Below are 12,247 nucleotides of genomic sequence, written 5' to 3' on the forward strand. Positions count from 1 at the left end.
AGAGTGTCAGTAATAACTGGGGAAGGAGAGTGTCAGTAATAACTGGGGAAGGAGAGTGTCAGTGATAACTGGGGAAGGAACGTTTCAGTGATAACTGGGGAAGGAGAGTGTCAGTCGTAACGGGGAAAGGAGAGTGTCAGTAATAACTGGGGAAGGAGAGTGTCAGTACTAACTGGGGAAGGAGAGTGTCAGTAATATCTGGGCAAGGTGACTGTCATTAATAACTTGGAAGGAGAGTATCAGTATTAACTGGGGAAGGAGACTGTCAGTGATAACTGAGGAAGGAGACTGTCAGTCGTAACTGGGGAAGGAGAGTGTCAGTAATAACTGGGAAACGAGAGTGTCAATAATAACTGGGGAAGGAGCGTTTCAGTGATAACTGGGGAAGGAGAGTGTCAGTTATAACTGGGAAAGGAGAGTGTCAGTAATAACTGAGGAAGCAGATTGTCAGTAAAAACTGGGGAAGGAGAGTTTCAGTAATAACTGGGGAAGGAGAGTGTCAGTAATAACTGGGGAATGGGAGTGTCATTAATAACTGGGGAAGGAGACTATCTGTATTCATTGGGGAAGGAGAGTGTCAGTAATAACTGGAGCAGGAGAGTGTCAGTAATAACTGGGGAAGGAGAGTGTCAGTAATAAATGGGGAAGGAGAGTGTCAGTAAAAACTTGGGAACGTGAGTTTCAGTAATAACTGGGGAAGGAGAGTGTCATTAATAACTGGGGAAGGGGAGTGTCAGTAATAACTGGGGAAGGAGAGTGTCAGTAATAACTGGGGAAGGAGAGTGTCAGTAATAACTGGGGAAGGAGAGTGTCAGTAATAACTGGGGAAGGAGAGTGTCAGTCCTAACTGGGGAAGGAGAGTGTCAGTAATATCTGGGAAAGGTGACTGTCATTAATAACTGTGGAAGGAGACTATCAGTATTAACTGAGGAAGGAGACTGTCAGTCGTAACTGGGGAAGGAGAGTGTCAGTAATAACTGGGGAAGGAGAGTGTCAGTAAAAAACTCGGGAAGGAGAGTTTCAGTCACAACTGGGGAAGGAGAGTGTCAGCAATAACTGGGGAAGGAGAGTGTCAGTAATAACTGGGGAAGGAGAGTGTCAGTAATAACTGGGGAAGGAGAGTGTCAGTAATAACTGGGGAAGGAGAGTGTCATTACTAACTGGGGAAGGAGAGTGTCAGTGATAACTTGGGAAGGAGAGTGTCATTACTAACTAGAGAAGGAGAGTGTCAGTAATAACTGGGGAAGGAGCGTTTCAGTGATAACTGGGCAAGGAGAGTGTCAGCAATAACTGGGGAAGGAGAGTGTCAGTAATAACTGGGGAAGGGGAGTGTCATTAATAACTGGGGATGGAGAGTGTCAGTAATAACTGGGGAAGGAGAGTGTCATTAATAACTGGGGAAGGGGAGTGTCAGTAATAACTGGTGATGGAGAGTGTCAGTACTAACTGGGGAAGGAGAGTGTCAGTAAAAACTGGGGAAGGGGAGTGTCAGTAATATCTGCGGAAGGAGAGTGTCATTACTAACTGGGGAAGGAGAGTGTCGGTAATAACTGGGGAAGGGGAGTGTCAGTCGTAACTGGGAAAGGAGAGTGTCAGTAATAACTGGGGAAGGAGAGTGTCAGGAATAACTGGGGAAGGAGAGTGTCAGTAATAACTGTGGAAGGAGAGTGTCAGTAATAACTGGGGAAGGAGCGTTTCAGTGATAACTGGGGAAGGAGAGTGTCAGTACTAACTGGGGAACGAGAGTGTCAGTAATAACTGGGCAAGGTGACTGTCATTAATAACTGTGGAAGGAGAGTATCAGTATTAACTGGGGAAGGAGACTGTCAGTCGTAACTGGGGAAGGAGAGTGTCAATAATAACTGGGGAAGGACAGTGTCAGTAATAACTGTGGAAGGAGAGTGTCAGTAATAACTGTGGAAGGAGAGTGTCAGTAATAACTGGGGAAGGAGAGTGTCAGTAATAACTGGGGAAGGAGCGTTTCAGTGATAACTGGGGAAGGAGAGTGTCAGTACTAACTGGGGAACGAGAGTGTCAGTAATAACTGGGCAAGGTGACTGTCATTAATAACTGTGGAAGGAGAGTATCAGTGTTAACTGGGGAAGGAGACTGTCAGTAGTAACTGGAAAAGTAGTGTCATTACTAACTGGGGAAGGAGAGTGTCAGTAATAACTGGGGAAGGAGAGTGTCAGTAATACTGGGGAATGAGAGTGTCAGTAAAAACTGGGGAAGGAGAGTGTCATTACTAACTGGGGAAGGAGAATGTCATTAATGCCTGGGGAAGGAGAGTGTCAGTAGTAACTGGGAAAGGAGAGTGTCAGTAATAACTGGGGAAGGAGAGTGTCAGTGATAACTGGGGAAGGAGAGTGTCAGTAATAACTGGGGAAGGAGAGTGTCAGTAATAACTGGGGAAGGAGAGTGTCAGTAATAACTGGGGAAGGTGACTGTCATTAATAACTTGGAATGAGAGTATCAGTATTAACTGGGGAAGGAGACTGTCAGTGATAACTGAGGAAGGAGACTGTCAGTCGTAACTGGGGAAGGAGAGTGTCAGTAATAACTGGGAAACGAGAGTGTCAATAATAACTGGGGAAGTAGCGTTTCAGTGATAACTGGGGAAGGAGAGTGTCAGTAATAACTGGGGAAGGAGAGTGTCAGTAATAACTGGGGAAGGGGAGTGTCATTAATAACTGGGGAAGGAGACTATCTGTATTCATTGGGAAAGGAGAGTGTCAGTAATAACTGGAGAAGGAGAGTGTCAGTAATAACTGGGGAAGGAGAGTGTCAGTCATAACTGGGGAAGGAGAGTGTCAGTAAAAACTTGGGAACGTGAGTTTCAGTAATAACTGGGGAAGGAGAGTGTCATTAATAACTGGGGAAGGGGAGTGTCAGTAATAACTGGGGATGGAGAGTGTCAGTCCTAACTGGGGAAGGAGAGTGTCAGTAATATCTGGGAAAGGTGACTGTCATTAATAACTGTGGAAGGAGAATATCAGTATTAACTGGGGAAGGAGACTGTCAGTAGTAACTGGGGAAGGAGAGTGTCAGTAATAACTGAGGAAGGAGACTGTCAGTCGTAACTGGGGAAGGAGAGTGTCAGTAATAACTGGGGAAGGACAGTGTCAGTAATAACTGTGGAAGGAGAGTGTCAGTAAAAAACTGGGGAAGGAGAGTTTCAGTAATAACTGGGGAAGGAGAGTGTCAGCAATAACTGGGGAAGGAGAGTGTCAGTAATAACTGGGGAAGGAGAGTGTCAGTAATAACTGGGGAAGGAGAGTGTCAGTAAAAACTTGGGAACGTGAGTTTCAGTAATAACTGGGGAAGGAGACTGTCATTAATAACTGGGGAAGGGGAGTGTCAGTAATAACTGGAGATGGAGAGTGTCAGTACTAACTGGGGAAGGAGAGTGTCAGTAATTTCTGGGCAAGGTGACTGTCATTAATAACTGTGGAAGGAGAGTATCAGTATTAACTGGGGAAGGAGACTGTCAGTAGTAACTGGGGAAGGAGAGTATCAGTCATAACTGAGGAAGGAGACTGTCAGTCGTAACTGGGGAAGGAGAGTGTCAGTAATAACTGGGGAAGGAGAGTGTCAGTAATAACTGGGGAAGGACAGTGTCAGTAATAACTGTGGAAGGAGAGTGTCAATAAAAAACTGGGGAAGGAGAGTTTCAGTAATAACTGGGGAAGGAGAGTGTCAGTATTCACTGGGGAAGGAGAGTATCAGTATTCACTGGGGAAGGAGAATGTCAGTAATAATTGGAGAAGGAGAGTGTCAGTAATAACTGGGGAAGAAGAGTGTCAGTAATAACTGGGGAAGAAGAGTGTCAGTAATAACTGGGGAAGCAGAGTGTCAGTAATAACTGGGGAAGGAGAGTGTCAGTGATAACTGGGGAAGGAGAGTGTTAGTACTAACTGGGGAAGGAGAGTGTCAGTAATAACTGGGCAAGGTGACTGTCATTAATAACTGTGGAAGGAGAGTATCATATTAACTGGGGAAGGAGACTGTCAGTAGTAACTGGAGAAGTAGAGTGTCATTACTAACTGGGGAAGGAGAGTGTCAGTAAAAACTGGGGAAGGAGAGTTTCAGTACTAACTGGGGAAGGAGAGTGTCAGTAATAACTGGGGAAGGAGAGTTTCAGTACTAACTGGGGAAGGAGAGTGTCAGTAATAACTGGGGAAGGAGAGTTTCAGTACTAACTGGGGAAGGAGAGTGTCAGTAATAACTGGGGAAGGGGCGTGTCATTAATAACTGGGGAAGGAGAGTATCAGTATTCACTGGGGAAGGAGATTGTGAGTAATAACTGGAGAAGGAGAGTGTCAGTAATAACTGGGGAAGGAGAGTGTCAGTAATAACTGGGGAAGAAGAGTGTCATTGCGAACTGGGGAAGGAGAGAATCAGTATTCACTGGGGAAGGAGAGTGTCAGTAATAACTGGGGAAGGAGAGTGTCAGTAATGACTGGGGAAGGAGAGTGTCAGTAAAAACTGGGGAAGGAGAGTGTCAGTAATAACTGGGGAAGGAGAGTGTCAGTAGTAACTGGGAAAGGAGAGTGGAATCATAGAATCAATGAAGTTTACAACATGGAAACAGGCCCTTCGGCCCAACATGTCCATGTCGCCCAGTTTATACCACTAAGCTAGTCCCAATTGCCTGCACTTGGCCCATATCCCTCTATACCCATCTTACCCATGTAACTGTCCAAATGCTTTTTAATAGACAAAATTGTACCCGCCTCTCCTACTGCCTCTGGCAGCTCGTTCCAGACACTCACCACCCTTTGAGTGAAAAAATTGCCCCTCTGGACCCTTTTGTATCTCTCCCCTCTCACCTTAAATCTATGCCCCCTCGTTATAGACTCCCCTACCTTTGGGAAAAGATTTTGACTATCGACCTTATCTATGCCCCTCATTATTTTATAGACTTCTATAAGATCACCCCGAAACCTCCTACTCTCCAGGGAAAAAAGTCTCAGCCTATCCAACCTCTCCCTATAAGTCAAACCATCAAGTCCCGGTAGCATCCTAGTAAATCTTTTCTGCACTCTTTCTCGTTTAATAATATCCTTTCTATAATAGGGTGACCAGAACTGTACACAGTATTCCAAGTGTGGCCTTACTAATGTCTTGTACAACTTCAACAAGACATCCCAACTCCTGTATTCAGTGTTCTGACCAATGAAACCAAGCATGCTGAATGCCTTCTTCACCACCCTATCCACCTGTGACTCCACTTTCAAGGAGCTATGAACCTGTACTCCTGGATCTCTTTGTTCTATAACTCTCCCCAATGCCCTACCATTAACGGAGTAGGTCCTGGCCCGATTCGATCTCCCAAAATGCATCACCTCACATTTATCTAAATTAAACTCCATCTGCCATTCATCGGCCCACTGGCCCAATTTATCAAGATCCCGTTGCAATCCTAGATAACCTTCTTCACTGTCCACAATGCCACCAATCTTGGTGTCATCTGCAAACTTACTAACCATGCTTCCTAAACACGCTGCAGCCATGGTGCGCCGGTGGTGAAGGGAGTGAATGTTTAGGGTGGTGGATGGGGTGCCAATCAAGCGGGCTGCTTTGTCCTGGATGGTGTCGAGCTTCTTGAGTGTTGTTGGAGCTGCACTCATCCAGGCAAGTGGAGAGTATTCCATCACACTCCTGACCTGTGCCTTGTAGATGGTGGAAAGGCTTTGGGGAGTCAGGAGGTGAGTCACTCGCCACAGAATACCCAGCCTCTGACCTGCTCTTGTAGCCACAGTATTTATATGGCTGATCCAGTTAAGTTTCTGGTCAATGGTGACCCCCAGGATGTTGATGGTGGGGTATTTGGCGATGGTAATGCCATTGAATGTCAAGGGGAGGTGGTTAGACTCTCTCTTGTTGGAAATGGTCGTTGCCTGGCACTTGTCTGGCGCGAATATTACTTGCGACTTATCAGCCCAAGCCTGGATGTTGTCCAGGTCTTGCTGCATGCGGGCATGGACTGCTTCATTATCTGAGGGGTTGCGAATGGAACTGAACACTGTGCAATCATCAGCGAACATCCCCATTTCTGACCTTATGATGGAGGGAAGGTCATTGATGAAGCAGCTGATGATGGTTGGGCCTAGGACACTGCCCTGAGGAACTCCTGCAGCAATGTCCTGGGGCTGAGATGATTGGCCTCCAACAACCACTGCCATCTTCCTTTGTGGAGATGCCGGTGATGGACTGGGGTTGACAATTGTAAACAAGCTTTCGGAGGCTTCCTCCTTCCTCAGGTAAATGTTTACCTGAGGAAGGAGGAAGCCTCCGAAAGCTTGTGAATTTAAAATAAAATTGCTGGACTATAACTTGGTGTTGTAAAATTGTTTACAATCTTCCTTTGTGCGAGGTATGACTCCAGCCACTGGAGAGTTTTCCCCCTGATTCCCATTGACTTCAATTTTACGAGGGCTCCTTGGTGTCACACTTGGTCAAATGCTGCCTTGATGTCAAGGGCAGTCACTCTCACCTCACCTCTGGAATTCAGCTCCTTTGTCCATGTTTGGACCAAGGCTGTAATGAGGTCTGGAGCCGAGTGGTCCTGGCGGAGCCCAAACTGAGCATCGGTGAGCAGGTTATTGGTGAGTAAGTGCTGCTTGTTAGCACTGTCGACGACACCTTCCATCACTTTGCTGATGATTGAGAGTAGCCTGATGGGGCGGTTGTTCAGGGTGGTTCCAATTCTCAGCCCAGTCAGCAGTAAAGGACGGACATGTGGTCTCAATTAGTCAGCAGTAAAGGACCTACATGTGGTCTCAATATTTCTGCAGTACGGAGATGGAAAAACTCAGCTACTGATGACTATTATCCATCAACCTCTGCTGGATGTCACGTGATGGAAGCCTCAATTATGATGCCCCCACAGTTGAATATCTAGGCTCACACATTAAGAATGATAACTTATGGAGGTGGTTTTAACCTAATGTTCTGGGCGTCAATCCCATGAGATTGAGTGGAATGCCGGTTTTACACCCTGCCCACTGACCTCACTGGAGAGTGAAATCGGGCGGGATGCAAAACCAGCATTGCATCCGATCCGGCCAGTGTCCCAGTGGCCGAGTTCAGTTAAATTTATCCGCATACAGTCCAAAATCTGGCCAATATTTTCACATGATCGAGGAGAAAAAACCATTCTTTGCAGACTCACAAATGGAGTAGGGACATGGGAAGCTCATGGTTTAGTGTGGGGGGGGGGATCGGGAGGGAGGGCAGATGGGGAACCATTGCGGGTTAATGGGGGGAAGGGAGAGAGTGGGGACGGGGAAAGATCGCGGGTTAGTGGGGGGGGAGTGGGGACGGGGAAAGATCGCAGGTTAGTGGGGGGGGGGGGAGTGGGGACGGGGGGAGATCGCGGGTTAGTGGGGGGGGAGTGGGGACGGGGAAAGATCGCAGGTTAGTTGGGGGGGGGGAGTGGGGACGGGGAGAGATCGCGGGTTAGTGGGGGGGGGAGTGGGGACGGGGAAAGATCGCAGGTTAGTGGGGGGGGGGGGAGTGGGGACGGGGGGAGATCGCGGGTTAGTGGGGGGGGAGTGGGGACGGGGAAAGATCGCGGGTTAGTGGGGGGGGAGTGGGGACGGGGAAAGATCGCAGGTTAGTGGGGGGGGGGGAGTGGGGACGGGGGGAGATCGCAGGTTAGTGGGGGGGGGGGGAGTGGGGACGGGGGGAGATCGCGGGTTAGTGGGGGGGGAGTGGGGACGGGGAAAGATCGCGGGTTAGTGGGGGGGGAGTGGGGACGGGGAAAGATCGCAGGTTAGTGGGGGGGGGGGAGTGGGGACGGGGGAGATCGCGGGTTAGTGGGGGGGGAGTGGGGACGGGGTGAGATCGCGGGTTAGTGGGGGGGGGGAGTGGGGACGGGGGGAGATCGCGGGTTAGTGGGGGGGGAGTGGGGACGGGGGGAGATCGCAGGTTAGTGGGGGGGGAGTGGGGACGGGGGGAGATCGCGGGTTAGTGGGGGGGGAGTGGGGACGGGGAGAGATCGCAGGTTAGTGGGGGGGGGGAGTGGGGACGGGGGGAGATCGCGGGTTAGTGGGGGGGGAGTGGGGACGGGGGGAGATCGCAGGTTAGTGGGGGGGGAGTGGGGACGGGGGAGATCGCGGGTTAGTGGGGGGGGAGTGGGGACGGGGGGAGATCGCGGGTTAGTGGGGGGGGAGTGGGGACGGGGAGAGATCGCAGGTTAGTGGGGGGGGGGAGTGGGGACGGGGGGAGATCGCAGGTTAGTGGGGGGGGGGAGTGGGGACGGGGAAAGATCGCAGGTTAGTGGGGGGGGAGTGGGGACGGGGAAAGATCGCAGGTTAGTGGGGGGGGGGAGTGGGGACGGGGAAAGATCGCAGGTTAGTGGGGGGGGGGAGTGGGGACGGGGAAAGATCGCAGGTTAGTGGGGGGGGAGTGGGGACGGGGGGAGATCGCAGGTTAGTGGGGGGGGGGGAGTGGGGACGGGGGGAGATCGCGGGTTAGTGGGGGGGGGGAGTGGGGACGGGGGGAGATCGCAGGTTAGTGGGGGGGGGGGAGTGGGGACGGGGGGAGATCGCAGGTTAGTGGGGGGGGGAGGGGGGACGGGGAAAGATCGCGGGTTAGTGGGGGGGGAGTGGGGACGGGGAGAGATCGCAGGTTAGTGGGGGGGGGGGAGTGGGGACGGGGGGAGATCGCAGGTTAGTGGGGGGGGGAGGGGGGACGGGGAAAGATCGCGGGTTAGTGGGGGGGGGAGTGGGGACGGGGAGAGATCGCAGGTTAGTGGGGGGGGGGAGTGGGGACGGGGGGAGATCGCAGGTTAGTGGGGGGGGGGGAGGGGGGACGGGGAAAGATCGCGGGTTAGTGGGGGGGGGAGTGGGGACGGGGGGAGATCGCGGGTTAGTGGGGGGGGGAGTGGGGACGGGGAAAGATCGCGGGTTAGTGGGGGGGGGGAGTGGGGACGGGGGGAGATCGCGGGTTAGTGGGGGGGGGGAGGGGGGACGGGGAAAGATCGCGGGTTAGTGGGGGGGGGGAGTGGGGACGGGGGGAGATCGCGGGTTAGTGGGGGGGGGGAGGGGGGACGGGGAAAGATCGCGGGTTAGTGGGGGGGGGGAGTGGGGACGGGGGGAGATCGCGGGTTAGTGGGGGGGGGAGTGGGGACGGGGGGAGATCGCAGGTTAGTGGGGGGGGGGAGTGGGGACGGGGGGAGATCGCGGGTTAGTGGGGGGGGGGAGTGGGGGGGGGGGAGATCGCGGGTTAGTGGGGGGGGGGAGTGGGGACGGGGGGAGATGGCGGGTTAGTGGGGGGGGGGGAGTGGGGACGGGGGAGATCGCGGGTTAGTGGGGGGGGAGTGGGGACGGGGAGAGATCGCAGGTTAGTGGGGGGGGGGAGTGGGGACGGGGGAGATCGCAGGTTAGTGGGGGGGGGGAGGGGGGACGGGGGGAGATCGCGGGTTAGTGGGGGGGGGGAGTGGGGACGGGGGGAGATCGCGGGTTAGTGGGGGGGGGGAGGGGGGACGGGGAAAGATCGCGGGTTAGTGGGGGGGGGGAGTGGGGACGGGGGGAGATCGCGGGTTAGTGGGGGGGGGAGTGGGGACGGGGGGAGATCGCGGGTTAGTGGGGGGGGGAGTGGGGGGGGGGAGATCGCGGGTTAGTGGGGGGGGGGGGAGTGGGGACGGGGGAGATCGCGGGTTAGTGGGGGGGGAGTGGGGACGGGGGGAGATCGCGGGTTAGTGGGGGGGGGAGTGGGGACGGGGGGAGATCGCGGGTTAGTGGGGGGGGAGTGGGGACGGGGGGAGATCGCAGGTTAGTGGGGGGGGGGCAGTGGGGACGGGGGGAGATCGCGGGTTAGTGGGGGGGGGAGTGGGGACGGGGGGAGATCGCGGGTTAGTGGGGGGGGAGTGGGGACGGGGAAAGATCGCGGGTGTTAGTGGGGGGGGAGTGGGGACGGGGGGAGATCGCGGGTTAGTGGGGGGGGGGAGTGGGGACGGGGGGAGATCGCGGGTTAGTGGGGGGGGGAGTGGGGACGGGGAAAGATCGCGGGTTAGTGGGGGGGGGAGTGGGGACGGGGGGAGTTCGCGGGTTAGTGGGGGGGGGGAGTGGGGACGGGGGGAGATCGCGGGTTAGTGGGGGGGGAGTGGGGACGGGGGGAGATCGCGGGATAGTGGGGGGGGAGTGGGGGGGGGGGGAGATCGCGGGTTAGTGGGGGGGGGAGTGGGGACAGGGAAAGATCGCGGGTTAGTGGGGGGGGGGAGTGGGGACGGGGAAAGATCGCGGGTTAGTGGGGGGGGGGAGTGGGGACGGGGGGAGATCGCGGGATAGTGGGGGGGGGAGTGGGGACGGGGGGAGATCGCGGGTTAGTGGGGGGGGAGTGGGGACGGGGGGAGATCGCGGGATAGTGGGGGGGGAGTGGGGGGGGGGGAGATCGCGGGTTAGTGGGGGGGGGAGTGGGGACAGGGAAAGATCGCGGGTTAGTGGGGGGGGGGAGTGGGGGACGGGGGGAGATCGCGGGTTAGTGGGGGGGGAGTGGGGACGGGGGGAGATCGCGGGTTAGTGGGGGGGGGGAGTGGGGACGGGGAAAGATCGCGGGTTAGTGGGGGGGGAGTGGGGACGGGGGGAGTTCGCGGGTTAGTGGGGGGGGGAGTGGGGACGGGGAAAGATCGCGGGTTAGTGGGGGGGGAGTGGGGACGGGGGGAGATCGCGGGTTAGTGGGGGGGGGAGTGGGGACGGGGGGAGATCGCGGGTTAGTTGGGGGGGGAGTGGGGACGGGGGGAGATCGCGGGTTAGTGGGGGGGGGGAGTGGGGACGGGGGGAGATCGCGGGTTAGTGGGGGGGGGAGTGGGGACGGGGAAAGATCGCGGGTTAGTGGGGGGGGAGTGGGGACGGGGGGAGTTCGCGGGTTAGTGGGGGGGGGGAGTGGGGACGGGGGGAGATCGCGGGATAGTGGGGGGGGGAGTGGGGACGGGGGGAGATCGCGGGATAGTGGGGGGGGGAGTGGGGACGGGGGGAGATCGCGGGTTAGTGGGGGGGGAGTGGGGACGGGGGGAGATCGCGGGATAGTGGGGGGGGAGGGGGGGGGGGGGAGATCGCGGGTTAGTGGGGGGGGGAGTGGGGACGGGGGGAGATCGCGGGTTAGTGGGGGGGGAGTGGGGGGGGGGGAGATCGCGGGTTAGTGGGGGGGGGAGTGGGGACGGGGAAAGATCGCGGGTTAGTGGGGGGGGGAGTGGGGACGGGGAAAGATCGCGGGTTAGTGGGGGGGGAGTGGGGACGGGGGGAGATCGCGGGTTAGTGGGGGGGGGAGTGGGGACGGGGGGAGATCGCGGGTTAGTGGGGGGGGGAGTGGGGACGGGGGGAGATCGCGGGTTAGTGGGGGGGGGTAGTGGGGACGGGGAAAGATCGCGGGTTAGTGGGGGGGGGGAGTGGGGACAGGGGGAGATCGCGGGTTAGTGGGGGGGGGAGTGGGGACGGGGAAAGATCGCGGGTTAGTGGGGGGGGAGTGGGGACGGGGGGAGTTCGCGGGTTAGTGGGGGGGGGGAGTGGGGACGGGGGGAGATCGCGGGATAGTGGGGGGGGGAGTGGGGACGGGGGGAGATCGCGGGTTAGTGGGGGGGGGAGTGGGGACAGGGGGAGATCGCGGGTTAGTGGGGGGGGCAGTGGGGACGGGGGGAGATCGCGGGTTAGTGGGGGGGGGAGTGGGGACGGGGGGAGATCGCGGGTTAGTGGGGGGGGCAGTGGGGACGGGGGGAGATCGCGGGTTAGTGGGGGGGGGGAGTGGGGACGGGGAAAGATCGCGGGTTAGTGGGGGGGGGAGTGGGGACGGGGGGAGATCGCGGGTTAGTGGGGGGGGGAGTGGGGACGGGGGGAGATCGCGGGTTAGTGGGGGGGGGGAGTGGGGACGGGGGGAGATCGCGGGTTAGTGGGGGGGGGGAGTGGGGACGGGGGGAGATCGCAGATTAGTGGGGGGGGGAGTGGGGACAGGGGGAGATCGCGGGTTAGTGGGGGGGGGGAGTGGGGACGGGGGGAGATCGCGGGTTAGTGGGGGGGGGAGTGGGGACGGGGGGAGATCGCGGGTTAGTGGGGGGGGGAGTGGGGACGGGGGAGATCGCGGGTTAGTGGGGGGGGGAGTGGGGACGGGGGGAGATCGCGGGTTAGTGGGGGGGGGCAGTGGGGACGGGGGGAGATCGCGGGTTAGTGGGGGGGGGGAGTGGGGACGGGGGGAGATCGCGGGTTAGTGGGGGGGGGGAGTGGGGACGGGGGGAGATCGCGGGTTAGTA

General features: G+C 57.0%; 1 protein-coding gene across 1 annotated transcript in view; it reads right to left on the bottom strand.

Annotated features, from left to right (window-relative positions):
- Positions 1 to 11,664: 11,664 nt before the first annotated feature.
- LOC137304960 (uncharacterized) overlaps positions 11,665 to 12,247 on the bottom strand; it is a gene marked incomplete at its 3' end in the record, with an annotated part of 27,194 nt that continues 26,611 nt past the window's right edge. Inside the window, exon 3 of the mRNA XM_067973737.1 lies at positions 11,665 to 11,878. Within this exon, the coding sequence (XP_067829838.1) occupies positions 11,665 to 11,878 (214 nt within the window). The remainder of the gene's footprint in view (positions 11,879 to 12,247) is intronic.

The sequence above is a fragment of the Heptranchias perlo genome, chromosome 39 (assembly GCF_035084215.1).
Source record: "Heptranchias perlo isolate sHepPer1 chromosome 39, sHepPer1.hap1, whole genome shotgun sequence".
NCBI lineage: Eukaryota > Metazoa > Chordata > Chondrichthyes > Hexanchiformes > Hexanchidae > Heptranchias > Heptranchias perlo.